Source organism: Pongo abelii, chromosome 1 (assembly GCF_028885655.2).
Source record: "Pongo abelii isolate AG06213 chromosome 1, NHGRI_mPonAbe1-v2.0_pri, whole genome shotgun sequence".
Classification (NCBI taxonomy): domain Eukaryota; kingdom Metazoa; phylum Chordata; class Mammalia; order Primates; family Hominidae; genus Pongo; species Pongo abelii.
Window position 1 is genome coordinate 191228387 of NC_071985.2, and position 15667 is coordinate 191244053.

Consider the following 15667-nt stretch of genomic DNA (forward strand, 5'->3'; position numbering starts at 1 on the left):
TCTGTGACTGGCTTATGTGTCAGAGTTTCCCTCTTTTTTTGTTTTTGTTTGGTTTCTTTTTTGGAGATGGAGTCTCGCTCTGTCACCCAGGCTGGAGTGCAGTGGCGTGATCTCAGCTCACTGCAAGCTCCGCCTTCTGGGTTCACGCCATTCTCCTGCATCAGCCTCCCCAGTAGCTGGGACTACAGGCACCTGCCACCATGCCCGGCTAATTTTTTGTATTTTTTTTTTTTTAAAGTAGAAACAGGGTTGCACTGTGTTAGCCAGGATGGTCTGGATCTCCTGACCTTTTGTGATCTGCGTGCCTCGGCCTCCCAAAGTGTTGGGATTGCAGGCATGAGCCACCATGCCGGGCCAGAATCTCTCTCCTTTTTAAGGCTGAATAATACTCCATTGTATGTATGTGGCCTATTTGTTTATCCATTTATCCTTCAATGGACACTTGGTCTGCTTTACCTTTTGGCTGTTGTGAGTAATATAACTATGAACATGGGTGTTAAAATACTTGAGTTCCTGCTTTTGTATCTTTTGGATATATATCCAAAAGTGGAATTGCTGGATGATTTGGTAATTCCGTTTAATTTTTTTGGGAATTGCCATATTTTCTACAGTGTTTACACTGTTAACACATTACTATCAGCAGTGCATAAGAGTTTCAGTTTCTCTACGTGCTTGCCAATACAGGTTGAGCATCCTTAATCTGAAAATTTGAAATACAAATGCTATAAAATCCAAAACTTGTTGAGCACCAACATGATGCCACTAGTGGAAAATTCCATGCCTGACCTCATATGATGGATTACAGTCAACATTTTGTTTTCATGCACAAAATTATTAAAATTATTACAAAAAATTACCTTCAAACTATGTATATAAACATTTATATGAAACATAAATCAATTTTGAGCTTTAGACTTGGGTCCCATCCCCAAGATATCTCATTAGGTATATGCAGGTATTCCAAAATCTGAAAAAATCTGAAATCCAAAAGACTTCTGATTTCAAGCATTTTGGATAAGGGATACTTGGCCTGTACTTGCTATTTTCTGTTTTTTTGATCATAGACATGCTAGTGAGTATAAAGTGTTATCTTACTATGGTTTTGATATGTGAAGAGGAATTTTAAGGTCTCTTTATTCAAACCTGTGATTTCAGAGATCAAACTCAAATACTGTGTTAGCCTGAACTATTTGGTGGAAGATTTCACAATTACTTTTGTGAATCTTTTTAATTATTAGAATTTGCATTTAGGCGTTCAGGATTTTATGAATACCTAGTGGATAGGTAGGCTATGGGCAAATTTTTTCCCTTTTGTTGATTTATTTGTGACAAGCCACAACCATTCGTATTTTGTGTGGAAGAAGAGATATCTATTTGTTTTTTTAATTTTATGGAAATGTTTACTAACAAATCAGGGTCAAGTTTGGACATTGAATGGTTTCCCCAGATTAATACACATATACACACCCATCCAAAACAAAACTAAACGCTGGAATTTATCATTTCTATGAAAAGTGGTTTTTAAACTATTGTCCAATGAGTTTTGGTATTTTCTCTCCTACTTTATTTTTAATTTTTATAGGAACTCAGTATAAAATTTTTCCCCCTTGCGTTTATTCTGAAACTTGCTAGCCAAACCTATTCCCAAAATCATTGTTTTCCTATTTTTAGTGCTTTTTGTAGCATCTACATTTTATAGGGTTCTTGGCAAGTTCGTAGGTCCTACCTAGCAGGTTCTTACCACATCTGGTAGACTCCTTAGCTGAAATGTAGTGACTGTTTTGAAAAGATGACATAGAAATACCCCAGCAGTGGCTGGGTGATGAAATGAGTATTAAGCTCAGGTACCTGCATAGGCCAGGATCTGAGACGTACACACCTACCTTGTACCCCAACAGTGTACACTGACATGTACATAGTAATACCCTGTACACTGATATTCTTGGTGCAGTTGGTTAAACAGCTTTTTTTCCCTTCTCATTTCAACAGATGTTAATTGAGTACTTGCTTTGTGTCTGACATTGTGCCTGGCACTGTGGATATAGAAACGAGTAAAATAGTCCCTACCCATAAGGAATTTATAGCCTAGAAGGTGATACAGACCTGTAAACAGAATTGAATGTTAATTTGCAAACAGTGGTCTAAATGTGTAAAAAGTATAGAGATCTTGCAGTGGGAGAGAGTGATGAATTCTTGGGTATGGCAGGACGGTCAGAAAAGGATTCCTTTGGATAATCTGAGGTAAAATTTGAAGGTGGAATATGAGTTTGTCATTGGTATGGTGGGTATTACAAGTAGTGAGGTCAGCGTGTAGGACAGGAACAGATAAACAACATGGTATGTTCAAGAAAGTATAAGGAGATGATTCGTGTTGGGCATAAAGTGTGAGGATTGATAGGTGAGGGTTGTATTTCCCCTCATTGTCAAATGTTGCCTTAGAAAACAGCCTAGGAAGATTAATGAGATAGTAGAGGTGAAGACTAAATTTGGATATGATCACTGGGATTAATTGTAAAACTAGGATATACATTGTGTTTCTGTTTCTGAAATGCATATCTTCCTCCCTTCCCTCTTTCCCTTTCTTGAACTCCCCTCTTTCATGCTTTCCTCCTCCGTGTGTGTGTATAGAGGCAGGATAATTGAGGGAAAAAGAGCTAAAAATCCAGACTTTGTTTCTGTTTGTCGTTGTTCCTGGTTCTCACAACTTTGAATGGGAAAGCCACTTTATCTTTCTGTGTTTTGCTCTTCTTGTTTGTATAATATTTGCAAAGTTATATTATCTATGGATCTATGCTTTTCCAAAGTTTTTTGTTTTTTTTTTTTTTGGAGAGTCACAGTTTCTGAGTGCCTGGAACACAGTAGGTGCTCCATACATATTTCAAATGAATGCTGTGATAACTTGTATCAAAAAGTAAGAGAGAATAGTTAAGTCACGACAGAGTAAGCAGTAAAAAATTTATGTACATATCATTGCTTCTCAGGAACACTTACTATATAGAATGTGTTCAAGCAGTTTGTCTTTAAAAATGTTTCACTAACCATGTAGATTTGTGAGGTCCTGGGATATAGAAGCTACAGTATCTTTATACATTAAATTCTTTTAATGTCATATAATTAACATCTGTTCAATTGAGAATTACTATAAAAAATGTGTTTTGTTGATCATTTTCTTTCTAAATTTTGGTGTGGCAGAAGTTCTTGGATTTGGATTCTTCAGTTTATGAAAGTTTTCTTTTAATAATGTAATTATAAGTGGATATATTTTCTTATATAATCTTTTTCTCAGTTCAAAACAAGTGTTTCTTATGCTATTTTTCCATTGTATTTGCAGAATTGTTTGCTTTTGATGCAAAGGATTATAAAAATCCATTTTAATATCATAGGGTTGCTGTAATATACTATTAATATAATTTCTTTACCTCTAGGGGTCCTACTGGGCAATAGACACCAATCCGAAGGAAGATGCGCTGCCTACTCGGCCAAAGAAGAGAGCACGATCTGTAGAACGGGTAAAGGCTCTTTATCATAAATTTAGTATAATGCATTGAATATGTCTGAAATACAGATTTTGAAAGTTCTTTTCCAGTCTAGCACATGTAACTATAATGACGGTAAGATTTTATTTGTGTAGCATTTTACATTTTTCAGAACACTTTTCAGACTCATTTTATTTGATCTTAACTCTGAGGGACAGTTTAGGAATTAAGTAAAAGGTTTTGTCATAGTTAGGGCGCAGGTGTTGTTTGAGACTTGAATCCAGCTCTCTTGAGTTTTAATTTGGTATTCTTTTCTCTACATCTACAACATTTAGGAATAGTTTTATGTAACACAACTATTCCCTTCTATTATAGAGGATCAGTTTGGTTGCATTGAATTTTCCCCATTGTCCTCAAAATACCTTTTCCTGGTTCTGTCCATTTAATAGTCACTTTGTACACACATTTCTAAGTTGTGTGTGTGTGTGTATTGCTTGTAAGATAATTCTTACTTGTGAATTAATGGTTAAAATTAATTTGCAAGAGTGAAAGTAAAAAGGAACTGTAGTTAATATCCTAAGTTGTCTATTTTAACATATTTTTAGTCAGCACTTTGACTGCCGTCAGCTTTCCTTATCCTTTCTACATTTCCAGCATCTCAACTAAAACATACAAACACATATCCATCCTACCTTACTGTTCTTCAAGACCCATTTCAAATGTTAACTGCTTTGTGAAGCTTCCCTTACTCTCTTCCATTTGTGTTCTTGTAGAATTTTTATAAAACTCTTTTATGGAATTTCTCACACTTTGTAGAAATTATTTGTTTTTATATTTATCTCCTCTACTGGAATATGTGCCCCTTAAGGGCAGAGAAAATACCTTACATTTGTATCTCCAGTGTTACTGTTTTTCACAGCTTATAATAGATACTAGTAAATGTTTGCAGCATGAATCAGGGCAAAGAGAATAGGATAAGATGGAAGAAACAAAGTAAATGCTTGGTCAAATAAATTTGTTCTATGCCCATTCCTGGTAAAGGGTTAAAACTTTTGAGCCTCAAAGATAAAGATCTCAAACTGGGATTAGGTTGGGATCACATGAGTTCATGAGGTATAACAGCAATGAGATTTAGTAAGGAAGATTTATTGGATTCAGCAGAGGGAATTCAGTACGCCAGTTATCAAGATATATAAAATGAATTCTTAGGCCAGAACAACTTTTGACTTTACACAAACCAGAGTTTAAGAAGTTAAAGTTTAGTATTGGTGACATGGTCTTCTGGTAACAGAGCTAGACAAATTTTTTTTTTTTTTGAGATGGAGTCTTGCTCTGTCACCCAGGCTAGAGTGCAATGGCGTGATCTCAGCTCACTGCAACCCCCACCTCCTGTGTTCAAGCCATTCTCCTGACTCAGCCTCCCAAGTAGCTGGGATTACAGGCACCCACTGTGCCCGGCTAATTTTTATATTTTTAGTAGAGACAGGATTTTGCCATGTTGGCCAGGCTGGTTTCGAACTTCTGACCTCAGGTGATCCACCCACCTTGGCCTCTCAAAGTGCTGGTACTACAGGCATGACCCACTGCGCCCGGCCAGAGCTAGACAATTTTATAAGAGATGTTGATAAGCTCAGTATGTTATTATTTGAGAAGGAATGAACATCAGTTTCTGCTCTCCTGCCTTTGCCTTTTTTTTTTTTTTAAGCACTCCTCTCAGCTTATACCTAGCCTTTGCCTTTTAAAGTAGGCTTAATGCATGGACATTATATGAATATGTGGAGTATAAAACATTTAGCATCTGTTGCCAGAATTTGAAGGAAGGGGAGAAAAATCCACATTTTTAAAAACACATAGCATTGTTAAACAATTTGGAAAAGACTGAAGAGCTGAAGAATTGTGTTCTTCTCTGTTTGCTTTTTTCTTTTGAAGTTCCTGGAATTTCAGTTATTTTTGGAAGTTGGAATTGGGTTAACAACTGTGTGTGTCTTTTGGATATTAAGCTTGCCTTTTATTCTTGTTACCGTGTTTTATTAAAGCAATCCCTCCCTATTTTTGAGAGTCTTCCTTTTTTTTCTGAGACTGTATTGGCAGTTTTATAGTGGAGGCCTAAAGAAATACAGGATTCAGGTTACAAAAGGCATGTGTTATTGAATGTACATTTTGGACATATATTTTCTGTATTTTCTACTGCTTTTTGATCATCCCTTTAAGTTTAAAATGTAAAATATTCAGAAATTTACTTTTGTGGTATATTTTCACAAAATATTCATAACCATACCAGGGCCTTTCAATTACTAATACTGATATTCATTTTGGCCTAAGCTGGATATTGGTTGCCCCTGTAGGAGCATACAAAGAGATTAGCTATAAGCAAAGGGCATATAATTAGGGGGACAGATATTATTTAACAAATATACTAAAATATAGTGTTCTTATGAAACATAATTTCCTGCTCTGATAAACTGAATTACCTGTATTTTTCCTTTAGAGTTTTTTTTTAGAGTGGGAAATGAGAGGTTATATAATATATAGTATTTTTGTTAGGACAGAGTTTATATTTTAAGTAACCATTGGGTTTTATCTAAGAAAATGCCTAGGGCAAATAGTGATGGTCCTGAACGTGACCTTCAGACATTTAAAGGATAAAAGTTAAATGTAGATGGTAAATAAATTGATACCCCTCTAAGTTCCTTATTAAATTTCTGAAATTTGTGATTCCTTTGTCCATATGTAAACATTGAAATTCTGCGTGAAAAAATAAAAATTATTTCACACATTTTTAATTTTGAAGTGATGAGCTTTTGATGGAACAGAGAGGGCTTTCTTTCCTTTTTTGGGGGGGCGGGGGAGACTGGATTTCACTCTGTCACCCAGGCTAGAGTGCAGTGGTGCTGCTGGCTCACTGCAGCCTCTACCTCCTGGGCCCAGGTTGATCCTCCTGCCTCAGCCTCCTGAGTAGCTGGGACTACTACCACACCCAGCTAATTTTAAAATTTTTTGTAGAGATGGGGTCTTGCCATATTGCCCAGGCTGGTCTCAAACTCCTGGGCTCAAGTAGTCCACCCACTTCAGCCTCCCAAAGTGCTAGCATTATAGGTGTGAGCCACTGGGCCCAGCTGAAAAAAGACTTTCTAAACTTCTAAAGAGAAGTGATTTTAAAAAATGCAAGCAAGAGCATCTTTATGTCTTAAATGGAAGATAAAGCTTGACAGTTACCTCTATCCTAATATTATTTTTTCTTTCTTGTTTTTATTTATTTATTTTTTCTTTTGAGACAGAGTCTCAAAAGACACCCAGGCTGGAGTGCAGTGGTGCAATCTTGGCTCGCTGCAACCTCTGCCTCCTGGGTTCAAGTGATTCTCCTGCCTCAGCCCCTTCGAGTAGCTGGGATTACAGGAGTTCACCACCACACCCAACTAATTTTTGTATTTTTAGTAGAGATGGGGTTTCACCATGTTGGCCAGGCTGGCTCCATCCTAATATGCTTAACCCAGTTCTCTGGAATACTTACCTGTCCCCTCCATTTTACATGAGCATAAGCCTGTGTGTGCTCTCTGTTCTATTATTATTATATTTCTTCTTTTCTTAATCCATGAGTTAGTTTATAAATCTCCTTTTCCTTTTAAAAATTTATTTCATCTTATCAGTTTTTAATCATATAATGGTCCTGAAGACCTTAAACAGATTGAATAAAATTTCAGTTTATTGAAAAGATACTGAATAAAATGGACAGACTCTAGTAGGAATCTCATGTTTCTTTTCTGCCTTCACAACTGACTAGTTCTTGTGACTTTTGGCAAGTTGTTAAATTTTTTGCACTTCAGTGTTCTCAGCTATAAGTAAGAGGCTAAAACTCAAAACAATAGAAGATTATGCTGAATTTATGTGTCAAACTCTTTTTAAACGATTTTATGTGTATTAACTCATGTAATTTTTAAAATAACTCTGATGAAGCTGATGAACATGGATGTTAAGTGAGTTATCCAAGGTACTAAAAAATACCAAAGCCAGAATTTGAACTCAGATAGTATTGCCTTCACAGTCTGTGCTGTCTACAATTACATTATTCTTCTACTGCTATTTGTTATGCTGAAGACTACAACACTGAATCAAAATTCTTTTTACAGATGCATATTCTGTTGTAAGCTCATCATCCTTGATTTAAAGCAGAATTCCCTACATTAATTCAAACATATATAATTAAGTAACATAAATGTGATTATAAATGACAGAGCAAACATTAAGTAATGAATTTGGGAGACCAACTGAAGTGACTCAAAATACATAATGCTGTCTGGGAAGGCCTCTAAGGAAGAGGAATGAGACTTTGAGACTAATAATTTTGGTGTGAAAGTGGAGCTGTTTTTGCGTAGAAAATGCTAAAGGATGTTCCACTTGGAGACACAGCATGCATGATTGACTAGTAGGTAAGAAGTACAGGTGGGCATAATTGAAGACCCTTTAAATTATTGTGAAGAACTCAGGCTGGAGTGTGGATATTTAGATAAGGAGTAGACAGATTTGGTTAGATAAACTAAAGTTATGAGATCAGGACTTTTACTTTGATTTGATAGCCCATAGGGTTGAGAAGTGAATCAAAACAGTTAAGGTACATACTCTTCACAAAATAACCCATTGCAAGAGGAAGATGCTGAGTAGATACAGATGGTGTTGCAATAGTAATGGCCTGAGCTGGGGATATATACATGAATGAGGTTCTTTGGAAAACTAGCGTGCTTTCTGAATGCTGTATATACCTGTAATTATATGTAGTGTCATTTTATCAGTTTGACAGATCTTTATTCTGTAGATACTGTGTGCCAGGCATTGTACTAGGGTACTGTGGTGCATACCAAGAAGAATAAGACGTAAGACACATAATTTTAGGACAAGGGTAAAGTATAGAAGGTATTTTAAGAAAGATAAACTATTGTGTGCAGAGGAAGGAGAGATTATTTCTTACTAGTACTGTCTGAGAAGGCTGCATAGGTTATGTGGCTTAGCTTTCAGGTGGAGATAAGCAGAGCAAAGTAGAGAGAATACCATTCAGGGTACATCTCTATAAATGAGGGTTAAGTGTCTATCATGAAAAGGTATTGTTCTAGATCCTGAGGAAACAGCAATGAACAAAACACAAAACCTACATCCTGTCCTCATGAAGTTATGTTCTGATTGAGGGGAGGGAATTTAGAGAGAGAAAGGTAGGAGTAAACACAAGATAAGAGGTCTTTTTAAAGGTATTGGGTAGAAAAGTATTAGGATTTGAGTGGGAACACAGTAGTTAATTTTGTCTGGATAAGATTTTCCTTTCTGAAGTTAATTTGCATTATAAAAATTCATGCTTATCAGACCACACCTTTTGTATTCTAAGCACTGAGTTAGGTGTTGAGGGAACAGTTGGTAAACAAGACAGTCATACCCTCTCCTCATGAAGCTCTTACTCAAGCAGGGAAGATAAACTGATAAGGTAGGATGAATGTATATTCCTGGTGTTGCTTATTGTCTCAGCATAACTACTGGTTCCGCATTCATTCTCCAAATAGACTGTGGATGATAAATTATGTGGTCACAGAAAGATAAGGGTTTTTGAGAACTGTGGGGCCATGTAGCAGAGAGGCATAACAATCTAAGAATCAGGGAAGGTTTTCTTAAAGAAGTGATGTTAATTGGAGGCCTGATGGATGAACTGAAATAGGGCAGATAAGTGGGATTTGGAAGGTGAAAAACTGGTCGTAAAAAGGAATGCCCTCAAAGCGCAAGACAGGTCAGTATGGTTGACTGAGCATGGAATCCAAGAAAGACAATAATTCCTTATTTTTCAACTTTTTATATCCTTTTTTTTTTCTTCTTCTTTTTTTTTAAATAGAGACAGGGTCTTGCTACATTTCCCAGGCTGGTCTCAAACTCCTGGGCTCAAGCAGTTCTCCTGCCTTGCCCCCCAGAGTACTGGGATTAAGGTGTGAGTCACCTGTGCTTGGCCAGTTTCCTGACGTTTTTGCATTTTGCTTTTTAATTTGGGCTTGCAAGCAATTAAACTATTCCAAGGAAACTAGTGTCAAGGAGTAGAAGAGGGAACATATATCTTAGGTAGTTTTTTAGCAGTGGATCATGCCTGTAATCGCAGCACTTTGAGAGTCCTGGGCAGCAAGATAAGACCCACCTCTCCATGTCTATCATAAGAAAAAAAAAAAAACTTGGTGTGGTGGCACCTGCCTCTAGTCACAGCTACTGGGGAGGCTGAGGCCAGAGGATTGCATGAGCCCAGGAGTTTGAGGTTGCAGTGAGTCATGATTGTGCCACTACACTCCAGCCTGAGCAACAGAGCAAGACCCTTTCTCAAGAAAAGAAAGAAAAGCCTCAAAACAGTGAGTGCTCCAAGTTATTTTTATCATGTTGATAATCAAGAAATCATATTCTTGTCTATTCATTCTTTGATCCCCCAACCCCCTTTTTAACTTAAATCTTTTGTCTTGGCTATTTTCTAATGTTATTCTTTGCTTATAGAAACTTATGATGCTGTCTCAGTAGTTCTCTGTGTATGAGGCTGTTTCAGGCAGCACATGAGGTCAGAACTATGTTCATAATGAAACTCAGATGTTCTTTGCTTTTTTCATTCATTATCGCTCACAACTTTTCTAGAGACTACATGACATGTGATTTTGCCATAGATTGAATGCTGAGGCAGATGTGTCTTCTATAATGGCAAGCATTAAAGCAATTAAAAATATGTAAATTAATGCCATTCTTCTAAATATTTTTGTTTTGGAGAATGTTTTATGCAAAATAATATTGTGTTAACATGTATGTTTATTCTTGTTGGTTTTAAATGAATTAATGATTATTGTCCTGAGACTAAAAATTTGAGAACTATTGCATTAAAGGAAGATTTTGTATCTATCCTAGGAGACTTTTCTTTTGAGAAAAAGAAAAGTTGTCTGCCATGGTTTGGGTTTCCTCAGAAGCAGACAAGGAGTTGAGCACAGGTAGTTTGAGGGATGATCCTTGCAAAGTAGGGCAAGGAGATAGGACAGGGAATGAAGCCAATAAGGGTAAATTACCCAGTAAGTTAAAACTGTTAGCACTTAGAGCTCAATCTCACTGGGGACTCCGGGAGGCAGTTTAGAACTGCAGGCGAACGAGGGGGATATTTATCCATCAGTTCTTCCTTCTCATTAATTGAGTGATGCTTCTAGGGACTTTAGCTTTTCAGCACCTTTGGCTTGCCCTGCATGAAGCCAAAGCATGCTTCCCAATCAGAAAAAAAGCCCTCAAGGAGAAAATTGCTGTTATTTGTAGTAAGCAACCTTCAGAGTGTAGGTGGGATTTGGGAGGGTTTGGATGGTTTTTGCTATGTCTTTACTTTTTTTCTATTGGTGGAATGTGTTTTCAGACCGTTTGTTTTTGTTTTTTCCTTTGCAGCCTCCTGGATTTTCAATTCCTAGCCCAAGAAATCCTTTAAAAACATACTTTGTCTCTTTTCAAGTGTGTATATGCACAACTGTTCCTCTTAAATTAGTAGACTCAACGGTGTATCTTTTTGAGTGTATTGTTTCATGTAATTGAAATAGTCTGTTCCCGGTCACTGCTTTGTGTGCCTAAGTTCCATATTCAGAGTTAAAAAATATAAGTGACGCATTCAACACTTTTACAGAAGAAGTTGGAACTCTGAATGTGACTATTGCATATGGGTAGTGATTTCAAATATTTTCTGTGTTTCTGTTGTATGCTTAGCCCAGGTAAGGTACTTTGAAAGAGTTATAATTAGGAAATAATGCACCTGTTGGAAATGTAAACTGTCTGAACATTTAAAGCTGCTAGGAGTGAGGATAGGGGTGTTGCCAGTGGTAGAAAATGGAAATTCTAAAAAGAAAACTCCAAAACTTTATTTGTTGGAGACAAAGTCTCACTCTGTTGCCCAGGCTGGAATGCAGTGTTGTGACCATGGCTCACTGCAGTCTCGACCTCCTGGGCTCAAGCTGTCCTCAACTGTTTAGCTTCCTGATTAGCATTAGCTGGGACTATAGGTACATGCCACTATGCCCAGCTAGTTTTTCTTATTTTTGTAGAGACAAGTCTTTCTTTGTGTCAAACACCTGGCTGAGACCTCCTGCCTTGGCCTCTCAAAGTGCTAGGATTATAGGCATAAGCCCCCATGCTGGGCACCCAAAACTTTAGATTGCTTTGTGTTTTAACATCATTTAAAGACCTAAAGTTTCTGTTTAGGTTACTATTTTACCATGTTTTTACATAGTAAGCACAAAGTCAAGTTATGTTATAAAGTCATGAGGGTATCATTTTTATTTGGTACAAGATTTTTGGGAAATGGTACAGTAGACCTCCGTGAGGGGTATATACCGTTCCAAGACCCCCAGTGGCTGCCTGAAACCAGATAGCACTGAACCCTATATATACCATGTTTTTTTCCTAAACAGGCATACCTATGATAAAGTTTAATTTATAAATTAGGCACAGTAAGAGGTTAACAACAACAGTAATAAAGCGGTACCACAACAGTCAATCTGATAACCAAGAGGGCTGCTGGTAGTGTATACAAAGTGGATATGATGGACAAGGGATGATTCATGTCCCAGGTGGGACAGAGTGGGGTGATACAAGATTTTATCACCCTGCTCAGAATAACATGCAATTTAAAACTTATGAATTGGTTATTTCGGGAATTTTTTTCTTTAATATTTTTAGACCATGGTTGATCACAGGAAACTGAAACTGCAGAAAGTGAAACTGTGGAAAAGAGAGGACTCCTGAACTAACCTGGAAGTTTGGAGACCTAGTTTTAAAGTTGTATGTTATAACTTAGAATATGTATTTAATTTTTCTGGCTGTAGTTTCTTTATATAGATGTAAGTGGATTGTCAGCTGTACAGGCCTGGGAATCTGCTGTCCTACAAAGTGCAAAGGCTCTGAGGTAGTGATGTACTTGGCATGGTGAGAAACAACAAGGAGGCTACTGTGGCTGGACAGTGTTTGAGGAGGGAGGAGTAGTGATAGAACTTCACATTAGAGAAGTAAGGGGTGGGAGCAGGAGGCAAATTGTGCAGGGCTTTGTAAGCCATTGTAAAGACAGTCTTTATTCTGAGGGAGGTGGAAAGCCATTGGAGGGATATGAATAGAGTAGTGACATGATGTGACTTAAATTTTAACACGGTCACTCTAGCTGTTATGTAGAATATAAGTGGTAAGGGAACAAGGGCAAAAGATCAGTTAGGAGGAAATTGCTGTGGATAGTTTTGCCTAAAATCTTACAATGCATTGTTATAAAAGTTATATGAGGGAGAAGAGGCCAGATCTGTCAACTCAACTATCCTAAACATATTGGCCCTTGAGGAAAAATCAACACATTATCTGCAATTATCCAGCTTTTTTTGGAACAAAGATGGAAGAAATACACATTACTTTTTCCTGAAGGTGTTTACAATCACCTGAAGGTGATTACAAGTGTAATCAGTAAAAGAACTGGAGGATAGATGGATAAATAGAAAAGAGAACATTTTTCTAGGTGGGATACTCTCCATCTGGACATGTATCTGAAATTGTTGTCATGCTGTTATTTGTAATTCAATTTCTCAATTATAATACCAGAGTGGTTTTGTTGATTAAGTGATTCCCTCACTGTGTGCCTTCCGTCTCTGAGGTGGAGTCTGAGAAAGAGTGAGGATTTAGTTAAAGGAAAGGGTGTAAGTAAGCACAGGAAGAATTGCAATCTGCATGCCTACTCTTAGCTGTAGAACTGAATAAATATTTATTTCAATTGGGAAAACTACTGAGTGTACATTATGTGAGAGCACTGCATGTTGTCTCCAATATGTATGTCTAAGTAGAATTTCCTGGGGGTTAAAAATGGTGGAAATCCTGTCTGGTTAGAGATGGAGATCATGAAAAGTTTCGTAAGAGATCATTGTGATGAATGGGTAGGATTTTGTTTTTTTACAACACTATTGAGGGATAGTTGTACAGTTAACTGCGTATTTCAAGTTTATAAGTTGAGGAGTTTTGGGATCTATACAACTGTGAAATTATCAACAGTGGCACATTAACATTTTCATCATCCCCAGAAGTTCACTCTACTCTTGTCCCCAGGTAAGCAGTGATCTGGAGAAAATTGACATCCTAGCAATATTGAATATTCTAATCCATAAAAATGTTATATTTCTCCATTCATTAGGTCTAATTTAATTTCTCTAAGGAGTGTTTTTTGGTTTTCAGCGTGGAGACATGGATGCTTCCTGTTAGATTTAATCCTGAGTATTTTGTTTTTCAACGGTATTGTAAGGATTTTTTTTTTTTTTTTTTTGGAGGTGGAGTCTTGCTCTGTCGCCAGGCTGGAATGCAGTGGCACGATCTCGGCTCACTGCAACCTCTGCCTCCCGGGTGCAAGCCATTCTTCTGCCTCAGCCTCCCAAGTAGCTGGGACTACAGGCGCACGCCACCACGCCCAGCGAAGTTTTGTATTTTTAGTAGAGATGGGGTTTCGCCATGTTGGCCAGGATGGTCTTGATCTCTTGACCTTGTGATCCGCCACCCTCGGCTTCCCAAAGTGCTGGGATTACAGGAGTGAGCCACTGCGCCCAGCCTATTGCAAAGTATTTTTAAATCCATTTTCCAATTGCTTGTAGCTAGTATATAAAAATATAATTAATTTTTGTATATTAACTTTGTATTTTATTATCTTGTTAGTTCTAATAGTTATTTGAAGATGCCTCTTGCGATTTGTCATAAGTAATTGTGTCATCTGCAAATAGAGACAGTTTTCCTGTTCCTCTCCTCCCCTCTACCCCAGATCTATATATTTGAAAGTGTGGCTCTTGGAGACAGCATTTATCAGTCTTGCTTTTTTAGCCTCTCTGAAAGTCTTTGCCTTTTCATTGAGCATTTACTTAACATTTAATGGAATCATTAATATGACTGATTTAGGTTTATGTTTTGTTTTCTGTTTGACCTCTGTTTTTAGTTTCATCTCTTTTCCCTTTTCCTGCCTTCTTTTAGATTATTTTGGATATATTTTAGTATCTCATTTTAATTTATCTGTTGGCTTTTTAGCTATTCCTATTTATTTATTTATATCTAGGAATTCCAGTGTACATCCTTAACCTTTTGCAATCTACTCAGTTATTAGTGTATCACTTCATATAAATGTAAAAATCTTCCAACCATGTAGATCCTCTTTGTTCTTTCCCTCACTATACCCCATAGTTGTAATATGTGTTACATCTGTAGATGTTCATAAGACAGTGTTATAACTTTTGCCTTAAATAATTTATGTGATTTTTAAAACTTAAGAGGAAAACAGTAGTCTTTTATATTTACCCAGTGTCTACCATTTCTGGTGCTTTCATTTGTTTCAGAAGGTCCAGGTTTTTTCTTTGCTATAATTTTCCCCTGCCTAAAGAACTTTCTTATAGCGCAGGTTTCCTAGCAACAAATTCACTTAGTTTTTCTTTCCCTGAAAATGTATTTATTTTGCCTTCATTTTTAAAAATTTTCTGTTTCACATATATATGTATATGATATGATATATAAATTTTTTTCCCCCTTAGAGATGGGTGTCTCACTATGTTGACCAGGCTGGTCTCAAACTCTTGGCCTCAAGTGATCCTCCCGTCCCCACCTCCCAAAGTGCTAGGTGTGTGAGCCACCACACCCAGCCTGCCTTCATTTTTGAAGAGTATTTTTTATTAGATATACAGTCTGAATTGATAATTCTGTTTTATTTTAGCACTTTAAAGATGTTCACTGTCTTATGACCTCCATCATTTCTGATGAGAAATCCACAGTCATTTCCCAGTCGATGTTTACCTGCATGTGATATGTAGTTTTTCTCTAGCTTTTTTCTATCTTTATTTTCAAGAATTTGATTATGATGTATCTAAGTGTGGTTTTTCCTTCCATTTATTTTTATTGGGGTTTGCTGAGCTTCTTGAATTTGTTAAATTTGTCTTTTACTAAATTTTCAAAGATTTTGGTCATTATTTCCTCTATATTTTTCTGCCCTTTTCTCTCTTTGTTCTTCCAGAAATCACAGATATACATTAGACCTTTTGAGATTGTCCCACAGCTTTCTGAGGCTCTGTTCTTTTTTTCATAAGCTTTTGGTTCTTCAGATTGGTTATACTGATCCGCCTTTAAGTTTACTGATTCTTTACTTACTCATTTCCATTTCATTATTAAGGTCA

At 36.9% G+C, this 15667-nt stretch overlaps 1 protein-coding gene across 5 annotated transcripts in view; it reads left to right on the plus strand.

Moving 5' to 3' along the window:
- Window positions 1-15667, plus strand: part of FOXJ3 (forkhead box J3) — a 154369-nt gene that overhangs the window by 100108 nt on the left and 38594 nt on the right. For all 5 annotated transcript variants that reach the window (XM_009251624.4, XM_009251635.4, XM_009251630.4 and 2 more), the window contains one exon: window positions 3426-3509. In XM_009251624.4, the coding sequence (XP_009249899.1) occupies window positions 3426-3509 (84 nt within the window). The remainder of the gene's footprint in view (window positions 1-3425; window positions 3510-15667) is intronic.